The following is a 20,235-nucleotide window of genomic DNA, read 5'->3' on the forward strand; positions in this document are numbered from 1 at the left end:
TTATCAATCAATTGATTTATTACGCCGTTGCTTTGATGGTAATTTGAGGATCACTTGACTAAAATAGCTCACAGAAACAAAAGTCTTTTTATAATGGATACGAGTTGATTGGAAGGGAAATCAGAAGCAAAAAAGCTTTCAATAACTCGGACGAGGAAAAAGGATGCCGAAGAGATAGTTACAATATTACTGCCCATAAAATTGATTAGATACTTGAATCAGAACCATGATATTATAATCAAACTGAAGTGATTTCGTATATGATCAACGGAGACAAAACAAAAAGACAATAATAATCACTACTCACTCACGACCATCCTTTTTATCACTAGACACTGTACTGTTAGCTTCAGAAATGGAACAAATACTGAAAGAGGGTAACGAAGAAGAACGCGCGTCTTCTCGTACAATGCTCTGTCTTGAATGAAATATGATTTCAAATATTGATACAGTAAAATATCTGAGCCTTTTGCAATAAGCTTAATGATAGTTGGAACACGAGCACGTGATTGATCGGTTGTTTATATTGTAGATGATATTTTGAAGTAGAATGTTTGCAGCGGGTATTTTTGTCAAAATATAACGGGTATACAAGAATTTTTAGAAAGGGCGACTAATAATAGGTTAAATGCGTTAAAATTTTATGTTTGTTTGGTGCACATTATTCATATTTTACTTAGTATGAAATATGTCATTAAAAAAAACATTTTTGTTGGCTACAAAGTTTTCGGATATTTAATTTGGATGATTATAAATTTAAAGTGCTTTCATATTTTATCCCTATTTAATTACTCATCATATATTTTTGATGCATCGACTATTGTTCTAAATTTCTTTCTGCATCTGTTTGTTCCCATCACGTACTTCCAGAATCTGTTTTCTTCGTTTGGTGTATTAAAAACAAACAGCAAATATTATTATTAACCATTTATTACATAATAATAAAAATAAAAAATATCATACTTTATCAAATTAATTTATTTACTTCGTCTGAGAAGCTGTTGCAACGACTGGAGCTTTTGCAGAGTAGGGGACCGGAACAACACCTCTTACATCATTACTTTGTTGAGCGCGATAACCATTTTCATCGGCAACATATGTAGTACGGAAGTGGAGACCTTCCGGTGATGTGAAACTAAATGATCCGGTAGCTCCGGTACCGGGTTCGTTGTCAGGTCCTATCACTGGATAACCCTGTTGCTCAGCAGCAATGCCGTTGTCGGTTTCATAGCTACAAATAATGACACAACATATCATTTCGTATAATTCATCATCTATCGCATAACTCAATAAGTACCGGGTCTGATATAATGATAGCAGTGCCATACCACAACAAGATACGAGAACCACTCTGGATATTTTTAGATGCTGAGATTTGACCGTAGTTAAGCCACTGCTATTAGTGGGACATATAATTTCAAGGTGGATTTGAATGAACAATAAAGTCTTAAACTGTTGTAACGGGTATTTGTTAATGGAAGTCCTTCAGGAGCAGATACGAACATCGACAAAAGTAAAACCATTAACAATAACATAGTGCTCAAATACAAAAGAAAAAATTTGTTCCATCCAGACCTTGTAATAAAGCGATGAAAACCGTGGTCACATTGCACCCTTTGTATTCTCTAGATCTAGTTCCATTGATTGCTGAATCTTTGCAGATCTCGAGGGAATGTTACAGAGAACGAGGTTTATCCCTGATAAAGAAGTAATTAACGAAGTTGAAGGATATTTTCAATATTTCACAAATACAATACGTTCCATAGAAATATTCAATGTTCTACAAAGAATAATTTCTAGATACAAATAAAGAGTATGTCGGACTTATAAACATGTACATAGAAGTGAAGCTTCAAACAAATAACATAATATACGAACTAAAAAAAGCCAGCAGACAGTTACCGCTGTCAAAAACAATAAATTATTGGTGTTAAAATCAGTAGTTGATAATTCGAATAAAAACACCAGAAAAATTGGTAGACATTCAGGTTCGAGTCAATACATTGTTTCTAGGATTCTTAGAAAAAAAATACGAATAGGCTTCTAATCATGTTTCTTTGATTGCCCAGGAAGAAGAATTTTTCTAATTTGCTATAATCAAAATGAATATATTTTCGGCGATAATGGTCTAGTACATAGTCATAACCGTTAAGAAAATAAATATTATCGACTTCTGCCCAAACCAAAATTCAGGGTCACGCCTACACCTACCAAATTGTTTATATTGATCTACTTCGAGCTTACAGTAACAGATGCATTTTCCAAATTCGGACGTGCCTACGTCTTGGAGCATATTCCTTCAAATATCGGAGGTGTGCAGATGTAACTACAGTAACATGGTACTCAGGTGCATTTTCAGTGAGTTGCAAGAAATTATCCAAATAGAAAATTTCCAAATAGATGGATGGGAAAAGAAGATCCATACAGTTAACCACCCAGATTCCCAGATCTTACTATGATTGAATTCTTTTTAAGAAAAATATTTAAATATATAAAAATTTGTATTACTAACGTGTTTGACATTTCAAGAGATCTGAGTTTTGGATTTTATATTCAGGATTACAAAACAATATGCTCATATCTAGTTATATTTGTAATTTATTTTTTATTATTCTTTCAACTATTTATTTTGTTAATTTTTATTACCATGTGAGAAATTTTTTATTAATTACTGAAGAATTGATTTCAGTCGAAAGAGATACTTTTTAAAATATATGGTTCTCATAACGAGCCACTATTGGGGAATTCCATCAACCTGGTAAAAAAGCTCATGATAAGTGACTTAGGTATCATTCCTAAATAGTTCGATCGCACTAAATATTAGAATTCATTTGGTAATACATTTTTGACAAAGAAATAATAATAATAAATAACAGCAACAGTCCAAAATAAAACATTTGTTATTGTTCAAATAATCACACAAATCATAACATCACTTACCCATACTGGTAGGTTCCATCAGGATTGACATTACTTTCGAATCTCACAATTCTAGCAGCAGCCTCTGGACCAGCTACATAGTTCTTTGTGTAATCAGGATAATTATAGAGATTCTTATAGTACAAAGGATCGCTTTTATATACGTTATTCCTGAAGTCATTTTTTCTGTAAAATCCATCATTCCATTGTCTGTTGTAGTAATCGTTTCCAAAGTAAGGGCCAGTCCTATAGTTATTTCTGTAGTAGTCATTACCCCAGTAATTACCCCTGTAAGGATCGATGGTGTTAAATCTGCGGTATGGTTCAAATGTGTTTCTGTAATACGGATCGTATTGTCTATAATAATCATTTGTAGCAGTTATAGGTGCAACTGTTGTAGTTGCAGCTTGAGGAGCAGCGTATGTTGCTGCTACTGCAACAGCAGCGATTAAGAACTGAAAATCAATAAAAAGATTATTTTAATTTTGTCTTCAAACTGATTTCTTTCCTCCATTTAATGCCTGTATCTTATTTCAATGATTGTATGATGAAGAAACTACTTCTAAGTAGGTACTCTATATGTTCATTTGCTCACACTAAATTAAAAGATAAGATTCCATAGAAAAACTTGTTTCAAAATACATATTGATTTGATATTAATACTAAAGCTACTCTGTATATTTTGAGATACCACGAAACTAAAGTACTTTGAACCATAATTAAGTAGTAACCTTTGTCTTTAGTTAAGTCGTTGCCATCACAGAGGTACATAAAATTTTCCCCCAAAATATGAATTCCTAAATAAACATCGAATCCGTACCTAAACTTAGCAATAATTCTATTAAACTTTTATTCTCTCAACATACAAACGTAGAGTACAAATTTACGTCTTAATCGTCTTTGTAGGAGCGTAGGAGGAAAATCGCTATTCGAATTAAAGTTATAGTACAGTAAAATTTAGTTATAGTTTCAAGGCAGGTTATTCGATGATATTTAACTTCATTATTAATTAGTTTCCATCGATGAGTCAAATAAGTTGTTTGGATAATTACACTACTTTATACATTTTAATATAAATGATGGAATTAATCAGTTTTGATTTGTTGAAAATAAACAAGCAGTTCCAAGAGTCATATACGGTCGATTTCTAAAAATAATTTATAATGTTTATAGATTTACGCAATCTAATATAAGGTAACCATCAAATGAAGTCAAATTTGTTGTAGAAGTGGAGAGAAGGAAAAACTTGATGTAGTCACCATCATTTGTCCAGCTAAACACTAGCGAAATATGGAAATTTTCGAATTTTCTGGAAGGAGAAAATATTAATCTGAAAATTGTAGTTGAAACAGTGAAAAGTATATTCAACGAGAAGAAACAACGAAAAAAAATTACGCACAAACCCTTGGTGAATATTATAATAAATGATGTAAAAAAGAAAAGCATTTAACTAACAAAATAAGGACATGGAGAACCTTGTATAATGTTATAATTTCAGGAAAAATCATGTATGGAAATAAAAATTAAAATAAACTGTACATTTTAGTAGTTCTTTCTAAAAACAACACAAAATAGGGAAATGAAAAGTATATGAGGAGGAAGCTAAGGATATAAAACATATGGCTGACCTAGAAAGACACAAAAACAATTTCGGGGAACAGAACATATTAAAAACTTGTAATAATGAGAAGAATTAATTAATTAATAGCTGCTCTTTACACCAACTCCAAAAATTTATTCGACGAATACGGCAAGATCATCAGAGTTGTAGATATTAAATTTTGACTTACTGTATTGTATGGTATAACTATAATTGTATGATAGATGTATTACAAATAAAAATCAAATCAATTCGAGGTCTTCAATGGATTCAAGGCATCAATATACTTTTCTAACGTAGCTTATTTTTCACCAGTGGCCTTTTATTTTTGAAAATATTAGGTTTTGAAATTATCAAAATCGAAAAAATATGAATAGTAAACTTCTGTTGAAAATATGATATTTAAAACTCCTTTCAAATGTGGAACTCAAACGTCAGTTTATAATCTTTTCCTGGTACTCGAACTTGCTATACGGATTGTATTCAACCTGAGATGAAAGCAGTGTCGAAGAAGTGGAAGAAGTGGAACTATCGCCAAAAAAAAAAAGTCAAGTGCTTTATTCAGTGCAAAAATTCGTGCTTGCATTGAAGGAAATATTCATATATCAAATTATTTTCGAAAATTAGTCGTATTTTTAGAAAATAGAATAAAAATTCTTCTAAGGAGCCCAAAAAAGCCTCTATTGTTTCTAAATTTGACATAAAGTGGCAATAAGAGCATCAATTCATGGTTTTCTTTTGGCATGAAAACATCGTTTTCATGCACTTTCTACTTCATACTGAATATACTACCACCACTACACCAACACTAACAATTTCACTGTATGACGCGCGTTTCGATAACCAAGTTATCGTCTTCAGGGACTGAAGGTAAACCTTCCAGACAATATAATTGTTAGTGTTGGTGTAGTGGTGGTTGAAACAGTATATTCAGTACGAATATCGCCAACGGCTCCAGAAATTCCAAACGAATGTGTAAACTTTACCTTTTATTTTACTTCTGTATGTGTCTAGACTTCTCTTTTAAAGCTACACCTTTTTAAACGGAATCATTATCAAAAAATAACCTTATAAAATAGAAAAAGATTCCATGGGCGAGTAAGCAGCGGCTGTTGCTTGAAATTATATATCATACAAATTTAATTAAATGAAATAAATTTAACAGTTTTCCTAGAAATTAATCACTTCGATAACCTTAGGAAATATACAGTTACTATTCGATAAAAGTTTCGACGAGATGTAGGTATATAAGCAGCGAAGACATGATACGAGAGTGGTATCAATTAAGAAGCTAAAAAGTGAACAATAAATATAGTTTGAAGAAACTAAAAAACGCGCTATTAAAGTACATGAATCAATCAATAATTTATTAAAATAACCTTAAAACAACAGTGAATGAAGAATACCAGTATTATTTTGAAAAAGTATGGGGCGTTTAGCTCCATATTTCTCATACATCGAGCACCAAACCCTTTTTTCACAATAATATATTATTATTATAAGCTTATTTTGATGTGCTTTAGAAGAGTATTTTTTAAGTTTTTCTAAACTATATTTATTGTGGTCAAAAATTGTTACGAAAACTGTTCATACCACAATTACGAAATATTTGTCTTACCACTATTTGGAAATGTTTAGATCACATTACATAGAAAAGTCTTACATGGTAATTAATCAAATTATAGATTATTATCTTGTGAATAATTAATCACAAATGTGTGAAATTTTTTGTCACAAATAAATCATAGTACAAATAACATAACCTTGCAAATAATTATACTAATCTTCACGGTTTATGATATTTGATCATTAGGTTTGTAACACGTCTACAATTAATTAGGACTATAAAAATCATCTAATTAACTTCCAGGAAGTTGTGATAATATTGAAAAGTAAATAATGAAAACTCTCAACATTCATAACACAAAATTTTAAGGAAATATTATTGTTATAAATAACAATTACTATTGAACACTCGATTTTGAAAAAAAAATAATAATCAAAGTGGAAGAAAAAAAAGCTTTTGTGAAGTATTTGGAGAAAGTTTATTATTAATTTCCTCGTTTGCCTAATATGTAAGTGAAATAAACAGCTCATAATGAAAAGTAAAGAAAAATGAAGAAATGAACATAATCGATATAATTAACCTCTACTAAAATTATTTATTATTATTGATAGTGTTTATAAATACATTAATGGTACTTTTATTTACTTCTGGACCTGATTTTTAGCTTCAATATATACCTCTTATTATTTCTATAACTTTACTGGCTGAAGTAAAAATATACAAAGAGTCTGAAGATTTTCTTTCTTATCAAGATAACTTAAAAAATTATAATCTTAATATATAACTGTCTAACTGCTTTCCAATACTACGAGTATTTCTCTTAACTAGTAATGTTGTTTCAATTATTCTCATATTATTTAGCTACAGTTCGGGGATCTTGACTTCTTGACATACTTGTCTCATTGAATTCTTCTTAAGTTTTGTTCAATAACCTTTATCTTTTACCAAATCCCGGAAATGATAATTGAGATAAGAATTTTGGAAGATTTGGTAAACCATAACACGAAATGACTATTATTTCTTCAACGACAAATATTTCTTAAATTATGTATGTATGCACTATCTATTTGCGAATACGTTACATGTCGTATATTATAAAGATTATTTATTGCAATATTTTCCAAAAAAAAAACAATCCGCCTTTGATACTTTGTTATATAAAAAAGGATGTCTTCAAATCTCATACAATTTAAATTTTATGAGGATTATTAGTCCCCCAATTTCAAGACGATAAATATCATTTAAAAAATTACCTTGCGTCAGTTAGCAATTATCGTTATCACATTTCCCTTTGACGTGCCTCGAAAACGCTATACGTTTTTCGTAAAGTACGTGAAATATTAAAAAAACGATGAACAATCATCACAGCAAGATAATTGGTTATATATCTCATTAAGCTTTGTCAAATTGATCTAATGTAAGTTGTTGGAACATTTCTATGAACTATAATTATTGGCCTAGCAACAGATATTTAAACAGAAATTATCATATAATCACATTTTTGGTAGAGGTTCGAGAAACTATAAAACTTCTTGATCTCTGTTGGAAAGTTTCTTTAAAATAATCTTGAAATTAAAATGTTATTATACAATGAAGTATTGTCTTTAGTTAGTGAGTTTATGCTTGAGAGTCAAAGTTGCATAACAATTACGAAAAACAAAGCCACTTCCTGAATTTTTATGATTTACGTGGCTAATACGAAGTCTTCTTATTGTAGTAGCTTCTACTTCTACTACTCAAAAGTTTATTTTGAGGTGAGGAGTAGAGAGATAGTAGTTTATATATATGTAAAATTTTGTTTCATAAGGCATAATTTGATCCTTACTAATATTAAGTTGGAATAATAAATTGAGAACGCTGATGCATAGATTCACTCGATGTGTCGTAAATATATATATTTACACTACAATGATATTTAGTGGAGTTGTGGGTGTTTTAAGTTGAACTTCGCAGGGGATGCTCTGTTGCCACAGGAGAATAATCCACAAGCATAATCTCCATACAAATGCATAATTTAAATTTTTTCTTGTTGACATTTTAAATCTATCTCATTAGAAAGCAAAAAATTCAATAATGAGTGATATTCAACACTTCTATCCAAATATTACACACAAAAAATCAAATAAAAAAAACTGAAAAAGTTGTTAAATAATAAACGAATTAAAAATGATGATTTTGTTATGAAACTTGCTATATGGAGTTAAGAAAATATTCTTTTTAACATTTTTCAATCATTTTTCTCAATATCTCTAACGTGAAATAAATATCGATTATTTGGCTCGTACTAATTCGGGTATAAATTTCAGTTGATCGCTTGTGTGAAGGGTTGAATCTTTTAAAACGACGTAATATAGTTATTTTCATTCGAAATGGGACAAACTTGATATAAAAATAAATGAAAGTAAATTTTTTGAATAATTATATATTAAACCATTTACTAATAAATTTTGACTACAATTTAATGCAGAGATATTTTTGATCAAATTATTGCTTGCCCGGAGGTTGCATATTAAAATATTTTTCTGTAATTTGGAATTTGGAGGTTATTTCTAGCATTTTTTGATATTTACTATATCAATTGAATTTTAAAATTGAATAGAAAATACAGAGATCGTGATAGTATTGTACAAAAAGTTATTACAATTATAAGCAAAAATGAAATTATGGAATTATTTATTAGTTATTATGAATATTTGAGATCACAACAAATATAAATTTGGTTTTTTTTCTAAATTTATGTGAAGAACTATGATATTAATATACGTAATTCAGAAGGTAGTATGAACTATTAAGTGAAATAATTTGTCAATAATCTCAAAAGACTCACCAATTTAATCATATTTGCCACTGATTTTTATGGATCTGTGCTCAAGCGATACACACGGATTCTGAATTTTCTGAAGATTTTGCGCTATATATACCAATCCAACAATACAATAATTCACCAGAAGACGTTTTTAAGTGGTTCATCATCACTTTGGTACAGGGTCGGCCGCATAATTTAAAATTCAAATCTAGATAATTAAATACGTTACAAATATCTACTCGAAATTTTATAGTTATTTGTATTTTTTTAATCTTATACAATTTATTGTAATGTACAATTTACTAACAAGGATTCAGTAGAACCATTCGTACTTTAAAATTTACTGAAAGAAAATTGATATATTTTTGTTAAATAATAAAAGTTACAATATGTACTTTTTCACTTTCCTCTATGTTTAAATTTGGAATCAAAAACTCCATAGGCATTTGATTGTTAATAGATAAAAACTTTTAACTTCGGCATTTAAATTTTTGAGCGTACAAAAATTTGAGAGGCATTACAATTCAGAGGTTTTATTCACATTAGTTAGATGAAAACTAGACATTGATAAGAGGATATCTGTTCTAAAGTTTCTGGAAATTCAATATCATATCCCACACACGTTTGATGATATTTAAATCTGGTGACCGGGATAGTTATGACAAAACACTAACGCCCGTTTCTTGGAGAATTTCTATAGTTCGACGTGTAATAAGGACGTTCATTAAGATAAAGCTTTATAATTCTATATAAGACAAAAAGTCAAATGTCATACATTATCGAACAAATACTGAATTTCTCAATAGAATAAATTGTATTCTCAATGGGCCATAATTCTTTTAGAATCGCCTTCTAACTTGGAGGCATTTCGTTAGGCTTTAAACAAAAGTAGACTATGATCTGGTTGGAGATATTACCAAAAAATGGAGATCAAGAAACTTTCCTACTGGATTAAACACTTCTAATGTCACATTAAGATGGCTGTAATTGAATAAACGCAAAAATGTAAATAATTGTATGTAATAATTAATGAAAATTCGTAAAATTGAAATTTATTCAATCATAGCCATTTTAATGTATTATTTTAACTTACACTTAAATATATCCTCAAATGCAAATTCTAAGTTAAGTACCTGAATTTTCGATGTAAGTTACTTTGAAGTATCCGAAATAGATCTGTCAAAAATTGTTTGAAATTATGAGGTAGTGACGAAAATATAGATAAAAAGTGACTTTTTCTGTATTTTGGGAAAACGCTAAAAGAAAAAAAACTTCAAATCGAAGTTGTAGATCTTTTTATTTTACACAAAAATGCTTCTTTCAAGTGTTTGACTAATATTTACAAACTTAGGGTGGCTGAAGATTAAGGGATGATACTTACAGCTTCAAGAAAATCATAAAAAAGTGCGATTTAACCAAAAAACAATGTAATTTACTTTGAAGTTTCCGCAATAATTCTATTAAGAATTCTTCATAATTAGTTTCCGGGAAAATTTGATAAAAAGTATTGTTTCTGAATATTGGCAAAATAGTAAAAGTATATCAAATCCAAGTTGAAGGCATTTCAATTTTACACAAAAATGGTTTTTAAAATATTTAACGATTACTGATATTTACAAACTTAGGGTGAATATAGATTAAGAGGTGAGAGATAATGCGTTAAAAATCATAACTAGCTAAAAAAATTGCGATTTTCCAAAAAAAACGCAAAAATTCGTTGATAAGTTATATAAGAAATGAGAATTTTGGAATTTCATTTTTACCACTTTGCTTGATAATTTCAAGTAATATTTTCTGAAATATGTAAGAAAATACTTTGGAGCATTAAAAAATATTTTTTCCTATTAACCAATGCGATTTAAAGTGGAATTTGCTACTACTTTGAAATAAATATTTCAAATAAAATTTTCCCATATTAAAATTCATAATTTTCCAACTAAATGCGGATTTTGTCTCTTTTTGGAAAAATTGCATTGTTGAGCCATTTAGAATTTTTCGAAATTGTAATTATCATTTCTTAGCCTCTAAACGCCTAACATTGTAAGTAACAGTAATAGCCGACCATTCTTGTAAAAAATTAAAAGATATACAACTTCGATTTGAATTTTTTTTCGTTTTACGAAAGTTTTGGAAAAAAACTCTAACTCCACCCACTATCAGTGTATAATAATAAAAAATACTTAAGAAATCTATTAAAGTAGCTTAAAATTTGGAAATTTATTCAAAATGTGCATTTGAGGACCCATTTTATTAGACAATTCAAGACCAGAGCATAATGGCGCATTCGTTTGTTTTAAGTCGTAATTTTTTTTAAAATGTCCGGAAGGTGTTCCTGATTATAAAAGTGTAAGATGACACTTGATACCCTTTGATGTTATTGTTTAAACAACGAATAACTGAATAAGCCAGAAAAAATGCATTTTTTGCAACGAATTAATTTTTTTTTATATTCTTTACAATATTTCGAATGAAATTAATTGTATGAATTTTTAAAAATTCAAAATCGCCGATAATCCTAATTTTCCTGAATTCAATAATATACCTAAAAAATTGAAATGTTATAATTTTTAATTTTTTATCAAACATTTCAACTATCTTAAACAAATTAACCTAAATACATTTGAAGAATTTTGTCTTTTTATATGTTTTATTTATGTTATAACATTATGCTCCCTATGCGCAGATATTTTCGAGAGAGTATTTCTATCTCACTCCCATCTCAATGTATAAAATGAGTGAGAGAAAGGCCGACGACGCGCTTAAAAATTGTTGCTATTTTTCAGCACTAATACGTTAAAAAATATATTCTTACTGCTTCTAATATAAATCTATTGGATTTTCCAACTTATTGTTATGTGTAATGAGATTTTTATTTATTATTAAAATATTTTATATATAAGTTTTTTTATGAACCAGTAAACCAACAATGTTCAGTGAGGTTCAGGTTACTTCTTAGACGGTATTTGACAATGATTTTTTCATAAATAAAAAGAAAACAATAACATCAAAAGATTTCAAGTGACATCTTACACTTTTATAATCAGGAACACCTCCCTGACATTTAAAAAAAAATAACGACTTAAAACAATTTTACAAACGAATGCGGTACTACGCCCTTCATTATTACATATTCAATTGTAGGACTACTGCTTCTATAAAACTCTTACAAAGTGACTGGCCATCAGAAACCAACGTAGAAAATGCTTTGGATGAGAAGCTTGTTGTAACAAGAGCGTCTCCTTAAAACTATCTCAGATACTGAAAATGGAGGACAATCTGATGATGGTTCAGTTACAAGGGCAATTCTGATAGAATGAGCAATAAACCTTAGAAGTCACTATATAATTCTACTTCCTATATACTTCTACTACTTATCATATGTTAGTGAATTCTGAATCTTAAAGGTTCTGAAACTGTTAATGATAGATTAATTATCTATTCGTCACAAGATCATTGTGTCTAATGTAACCTTATACCTAGAAAGCAACACATCTTCTCAAAAGTATTAAAGAAACCTTCTCGATGATACTAATAAGTATTTGTTTTATTAGTATTTATTTATACTGAATAAAAATGAAATTTTTATATTACTTGCAGATTGAAAATACAGTTTAATAATTTCTAGGAGAAAGCTCCATTTTACTTTCTGATAGTAAAACATTTTATTTCGAAACTCATTTACTTTTGCAAATACATCTACGGAAATAGATCTACACACATTATTTTAAAATATCTTCATTATCAAGTTTAGTGGCTTTAATAAAGTTTCTCATCTGGGGAGTTATAAAAATAATTTCATGTTCAATTCGTTCCATTAAGTCTACTAAATTGTTGTCAGTCAACGTATACTCGACTTGTTTATAATCTCAACAAAAAAGATCAAGAAGAATAAGATGGGGTGACCTAAGTGGCTACTTCATTGGTCCACGTTTTCCAATCGACCTTCCTTGTAACTGGTTATCTCGAAACCTTTGAACATTGATACCATAATGTGATGTTGAACCATTCTTTTGAAACCAAGTACTAGTCTCAAAGTTCTCCCTATTAGATGGAACCGGAACTTTATTCAAAAAATATACTTTGTATATTGGTTGTTATTCATTTTGTATATTACTTTATCATAACTCTACATAAAAACTTGGGCCATTAAAAAATGCTTAAATTAGAGAGACACTATACAAAGACTATTGATATTATGAGAAAACGATTTACCATATCTATTTTATGCAGAAGCTGGAAATGACCATTATCTCAATAGATATCGAACCATGGATAACTTTGTTCGATAGATATCATCAACATCTATCTGTGTGTGAAAAGTCATGATGATTGACGTATGCGCAGAGGAGTTTCTGTGGAAAAAGTATTCAAATGGATTATTTTCATGAAAAATCAATAGATAAAATGAAAATTTAGTAATTTTTGTAGAGTTAGGTTAGGTTATGTTAGGTTGTGTTAGAGACCGAAATAATGGTGAACAAAAATTATTTTCTTCAATCAAATATTTTAATTGGACTTAAATCTACAACTTTTACATTTTAAAATCTTTTTTGATTTCTTTAATGAAATTAATGAAACGGATTCTATGATACGTCCTCCCAATCTTCTGAACTCTTCTGCGCATGCGTCAATCATCATGACTTTTCACACACAGGTAGATCTTGATGAGATTTACCGAACAAAGTTATCCATAGTTCGATGTCTGTTAGCCTTCCTGAGATAATGACCACTACCGGTGTCTCCGGATGTAAATGTTTCCGCATAGATATGATAAATCGATTTCTCTTATCATCAATAGTCTATATATAGACTTTTATGATGATCGTCGTGGGGTGGCTTATTATATTCTTACCCATTAGATTTTATGACAACTATCCAGATGTGTTTCTTGAATTCCACAGTATATTAACTGAATTAATTATCTACTGCTCTGCTTCTATTTAAACCCAGTTGCCAACACTGCCATTAATACAAACAAGATTAAGTATCATTGAAAAGGTTGTTCCAATACCGTTGCCATAGGGTACAGACACAAATTGTTATTGATATTCAGTGTTAAAATTTGACTTATGTATACTCTTCTCAAAGATAAGAAAGACCAAGAGAACTTTTGAATAACACGGAATAATCTAATCAACAACTTCTTCTCCTGTTCTCAAACAATATCCACATATTTAACACTTTGATAAATTATACTTTCAATTTGATCATTGTTATATCATGTCAAAAATTGGAATTTCATTCATTTCATAAATTTATTCACAAATTTACAATTCAATATCCAATAGTCTATAAATGTCTATAAATGAATGAATAAATTAATACATAATCCCAATATTTTAAGCACGTATTTTATGGCTTAAAATTTGATTTGAGTCTACTAATTCCTATATTACAAGGTGATTACAATTTTTTCATATCATTTCTGTCATTCCAATATTTAATTCTTTCCTTTTGGTATATCGTCATTTAATAATAAAGGAATTTGGAATCAACCATGGAATTGATCCTTGACTTCCCACATTTATTGAAAATACTGTCATGTAGAGATTAGGTTATAGAGCAAAATACAGTAGGTGGCTAAATTGTTAGGGATAGTACTTAAATTTTTGTATTTTAAAGTTTACCTAAAAAAATAATTAGTTATAGACCTTGTAACTATTTTTTAGTGTACGTGTATTATTAGGATCATATAAACATTTTGCGTAAGGAAGAAGATTGATAAGTGTATAAAAGTAAATTATAAAATAACAGAAAACTATTAAAAGTATTATTAATATACAAGGATATATTGAAAAATTCTTAGCCTACTATAGAACCAAACAAAATTTCAATATCAAAATATATTATTACTCGACATATTCTCCTCTTAATTGGATACATTTATCACAGAGAACCTGCAAAGTCTCTAGACCATTCAAAAAAATGTTTCTTCTTGCTCTGCAAACCAGACCTCCACAGCTTTTATTACCTCCTTGTTGGAAAAAAATTTACGACCTTTTAAACTTTTTGTCAGTTGAGAAAAAAGACGATAGTCGGACGGAGCCAAATCTAGTGAATAAGGGGGGTGTTCTAGTAATTCAAACCGTAAATGACGAATTTTTTATATGGCAACATGAGATTTGTATGCAGGGCGTTGTCCTACAAAAACAAATCACCTTTGGATAGCTTTCCGCGTCTTTCCTCTTTAATTTTTCCCGTAGACTGGTCAGTAATGTCGAATAGTAATCTCCAGTTATTGTTCTATCCAATAAACTGAAGCAAGAACTTTTCCAGCAGATTTTTGGACACGAAACTTCTTAGGTCTTGGAGAACCAGAGTGTTGCCATTCCATATATTGTTGCTTTGTTTCTGGATCGTAGAAATGTACCCAAATCTCATCCATAGTAACAATTCGGTTTAAGAAGTCTACATCTTTTTCAAATCGAGCACAGATGGAACGCGATGCTTCTACCCTTGCACGCTTTTGGTCAACATTTGGGGATCCATTTTGCAGCAGTGAACTATATGATGAACGCGTTCGTATGAATTTATTCAGTGCTTCAGATATCCGTTTTAGTCCAATTCAACGGTCAGATTAAATCATGTCATGAACTTGCATTAGTAAACTTTCCAGACAAGAATAGAACAATGATGTTTTTTTCAGTCAGAAAAGCAGTTATACTTTTTGTTTCGTGGCACAATTTCGAATCTTACATGAAGATGTATTTTATATCAACAGATAACCACACTTCGAGTTGTGGCAGTAATCGCGTTTCGAGTAATCGTTTTTACTTATCCTACGTCATAGTTGCATTTATCTGAGATGACAGTCTAAATACACCATTACACTAACCGGATGCTTAACTCTCTCTACAAAGCAGTCTGCATGGAACTGTTTACCCGGTTACCTATAAATGATTATAGCAATAGCGATCTGTGCAATTTTTTAACAGTTGTACTGCTTATTTATTACGCAATTGTTGAATTAGGAAGAAGTCAAAATATTAGCCAAAACAAGCCTCACAATTCTTCTTAAAATATTTTATAAACTTTGAACGGTAAATTTAAAAAAAAATGTTTAACAAAAAAATGAAAGTTACAACGTTTGCCTAGACTTCTATTTGCCATCACTCGACCATCATGTTTCAAAATTAAAAAAGATAACCTCAATTGAGGTCGATACGAAAAGAGTGCAAATCAAGTTATCCGTCTATAACCACTTCACATTGTTGTTGATGAGATTTTAGCCCTTTGTTGTCCAAATCATTCTTGGTGCCTTACTTGAATACATCTCATACCCTAGTTCATTCTACTAGTAATTTTTGGGAACATGAACAATTGTGAATTTCTATTAGGTAACATTTAAAACCATTGAACACGAAAGAATTCTGTATACTTGTATCGAAATTGTCAGATTAGCGCAGTACTCACCATAAAAATTGAATGAGATGAAATAGGAATGCTAAACTGACACCTCTTGAATTCATATCTTGCATTAAGAACTTCATATGTTGAATATTTTTAAATTGAAAAAAAATTTAGTGGATATCCGAGTTTCTATGTCACTGCGTATATTTTCACATCTAAATTGTAATTTAGAACCTATACATTAAAATTTATATAAAAACTATGAATATTAAAATATAAATCCTACTTAGACAAGAAGTAAAATTCTTGAAATCAAACAATTATATGGAATTTATGCGAAAATGTTAAGCACCATCTTTACTAAACAGGAAACATCAACAAAGTTTAAAACATTGACGAGCAAAATGCCACGTGTAATATAATGAAAAATTATCAACCCACGTCAAATAAAATTGATCGTATTTGATTTTAGAAAACACAAACTATTGTTAACAAATATTTTCTATTTTAATATTAAAATATTATAATAGACAATATGCGTTATTGCTTAATGGACAATATCGATTGGTTCATAAACATTTATCAATTATTATAATGATCGAAATAAATACAAGAATGATTTTGGTAGTAGGTAGCTCTATTATTTTTAATGATTTATTTGTTTTTAAACAAGACACAAAATTGAATTAGCATCATTAACTCAAAAGAAATAACAATATATAACATGTCATAACAATAATAAAATTGTAAAAGAATAATCTTGATAGATAATTTTTAAGGATGTACGTAGGCGGTGAAAGAAAAATGAATTTTTAGTTAGCTTCCGCCATGTTTCTGAGGTTATTTGACAAAATTTTTGTTAAGGTACGTGGTTAATCAAACAAATCACTCGTAATAAAAAGCTTTATTGCATGTTAATAAGAACAATGAAAAAAACATCTTACATAGAACTGGGACCTGTCAAGGCACACAACATACAAGAGATCATGCGCTCTCCGCACAATGATACACATGCGCACAAATATAAATGTAGTAGCCTCCACATGCCTCCTTACATTTATAATGTACTCACATTCATCTTAGATTCAATAGTCCTCGAAATTTTTCGAATTTTTCTCGGCACAGTGCCTTCGTGAAAATATCAGCAGTATTTTCATCAATATCAACTTTGATAATATTGATCATTCCTTTTTTTAAACATTCATAAACATAATGATAATGGGCCTCTCTACGTTTTAAATTCTTCGTAAAATTACCATTTCTTACAATATCTGTTTCTGTCTTCACTTATCTATACTTGTTGCTGGTCGACGTAATGCGCTTTTTCCATGCGCCGACTGCCGAAGTTGTTATGCGCTCTACTGTAGCTTCGTCTTCCGGCACCTCGCCGGCCACGCGGCGTTCGCTATGCTTCGCTTAACAAATCCGCTCCTGTCGACTTTTATTTACAGTAAATGGATACGATTTTCCTTCGGGATTTACGTCCTTTTTATTTTTGAACTCGCTCATTTGAATTTTACTTTTAACGTAATCGGCTGTTTGATGTTCTTTTAACGTGTCATGTAGATCACTGTTATAATTACGAAGAAACCACTGGAATATGCGGTTGTGAAGTGGTACAAGCTTTGTATTGTTTTCATATGTTTTTTTTGGTGGTGAAGTAATGTGGACCATGAAAGATTTAGGCCATAACCATGAAAAAATTGATACCCATGAAAAAACGAAGCAACACAGTATTCTAACACACAAACACTGCTTGTAGATAAACAATTACAGCTCAAAATGAGAAAATTGGTCATATGGATATTTTTAAATTAATTAACATGACGATCTAAGGACCCGATGAACAAAGCGATTTTTCAACGACTAGATTGCAGATCCCAAGTAATATTGCTTCGAGGTACTTTGGATGAAATTCGCAGAGAGACGCTGTGCTGTTTCTATGTCTTTCTCACAGAATTTGCAGTTGTCGTCCTTTGCCACACCTATTGTCTTAAGATGATATTAGACGAAGCCCAGTTTCTCAGATATGGTTATGAATCTATTTGATTGTCATAGACCTGGATTGTTTCTCTAGTAAGACTCTATCATATTGTTTAGGTCTAAACTATATAAACGGTATAAATAACACGAATAAATCTTTTTAACAGACCAATATTCATGCAATAGTGAATGTATGTTAGTGGAACAAACGCCCAATAATGTCAATTTTATGTATGCCACACGTCGAAAGTCATAAAAAATTTTCGCAATTCAATTTCATTTTTTGAACAAGATGAATTTTCCAAGTATCTGTAAGCAACTCAAATATTACTTCTACAACATGTTCGGAGTGCGTTCACCATTAAAAATTTCAAAAATTATGTAAAAATTATTACGTAAATAGCAACCCTCGTATACGTGTGAAGATAATTATTTTATTTGCAGTTACATACAAGCTACTTTCGTTTAATAATTAATAGTTTATAGATATGGCAAAATTGATGTGAAAATGTCAAATTTTAGTAGTAAACGTAGGTACTCAGAACGTGTTTGAAGATACTTGGAACATTCATCTAGTTCAAATAATTAAAACGAGAACATTTAACATTACTTTCGACGTAGATTAGGTAAATCAATAGTAATATGCCGATTAACTAGTTTCGACTCTTGGTGATGAAATACCATCTGTAGCCATCGTGATGGCTAGAGATGGTGATTTCAATCGAGGTCGCACTTCGCTAAAAGATGAATTCCGTCAAAGTCGTCCAAAACCGTCTAAAACAGTCTCTGCGGACCAACAATGACAAAAAATAGATTTATTTCGAACCCTATTAGATATTTTGCTGACCCTTCTCTTAACGTCACAAGCTGCCACTGGTATATTGGATGAAGTAACTCTAGTGGTGGGACGTAATTTATGAATAAAGCATATCATGGACAAAGATAAATTTTAAGAAGAGCTGTCAGGATTAAAAAAATTATTGTTAACCAAATTTTTTGCACAGATTGTCATCTTAAAATGCATCTTTTGCATACATTATGAAAAAATTATTAAAATGTGGATTTCTTCACATATGTCGACACTACCTCATCCCACGCTGCCAATTTCATAGTGAGTATCCCTCTGCTGTCTGAGTCAATATGTTGTTCCGCATTCTCTTTTCGTGAACTTTCAATTGCCTTCTTTACGTTGATTTATTTCTAACATTATCCAGTTTTAATCATCTACTGCTTTTTCTAAAGTTTTCCTTTCATGGAACACACGATGCTGAGACACAATATAGTCTTCGCTTTAACGCATGACAAATAAAAATGATTCAATTTTATTATAATTATATTGATATCGTGATAAAAATCACTACTTACCATAGTAACACATGTTTTTTATATAATTCGAAAAAATCACGCAGGAATTTTCCGTTTAAGACATTTTTTAAATGAAAACAACAAAAAATGAATTTCGAAACCTGCAGCAGACTTGCCTGCAAGACGTAAACAGCAACGGTCATAATTTACAGAATATATTGGTAAGAAACCAAATCGCATCAATTTTTAGATAAATGAAGTTTATTCATCCAAAACAAGCTTGCATGCTGAAGTTTTACAATTGGTGTGTGTTTATTCAGTTTTGAATGTTACCAGTGATAAAGTAATCTGGCAGAAAATACGAAAAGAACTCGACATTTCAGATGGTAAGGAACTTTTTGTTAATAAACTCTGTAGTGTTTGGTAAAAAAATTATTCCTTTATAATCACAAATGCCTCAAATAAATGGTTTGTCGAATAATACATTTGACCTCTTAATCAACCCATACAGTCGCGGGACTCATCACACACACGACACCCTGCTATCCAATAAGCGACGTAAACGCAGCTCAATATGCGCTTATGTGTCCGAACACATAATCTGTTCACGCTGCGCTATATGTTTCTATCTTAAAAAATTAGGTCTCGATTATTGAATGAAAATATTAATATTCAAATATTCCTGGTACAAACAGCAACAACTAC

The 20,235-nt window shown here is 30.2% G+C and overlaps 1 protein-coding gene across 1 annotated transcript; it reads right to left on the reverse strand.

Annotated features, from left to right (window-relative positions):
* Nucleotides 1-917: 917 nt before the first annotated feature.
* LOC130442814 (larval cuticle protein LCP-22-like) lies at nucleotides 918-9,099 on the reverse strand. Its single transcript, XM_056777171.1, has 3 exons — nucleotides 8,914-9,099; nucleotides 2,941-3,374; nucleotides 918-1,231 (listed from the first exon to the last, which is right to left on the reverse strand). Exons 1-3 carry the CDS (start codon nucleotides 8,923-8,925, stop codon nucleotides 982-984), a joined length of 696 nt encoding a protein of 231 aa, XP_056633149.1. The 5' UTR covers nucleotides 8,926-9,099; the 3' UTR covers nucleotides 918-981.
* Nucleotides 9,100-20,235: the final 11,136 nt, after the last annotated feature.

This window comes from Diorhabda sublineata, chromosome 4 (assembly GCF_026230105.1).
Source record: "Diorhabda sublineata isolate icDioSubl1.1 chromosome 4, icDioSubl1.1, whole genome shotgun sequence".
NCBI classification, from domain to species: domain Eukaryota; kingdom Metazoa; phylum Arthropoda; class Insecta; order Coleoptera; family Chrysomelidae; genus Diorhabda; species Diorhabda sublineata.

Coding starts and splice junctions, on each gene's coding strand:
- LOC130442814 (XM_056777171.1), bottom strand. Junction 1,232..2,940: donor GATGGAACCTACCAGTATGG/GTAAGTGATGTT, acceptor CATTATTTGTAG/CTATGAAACCGACAACGGCA.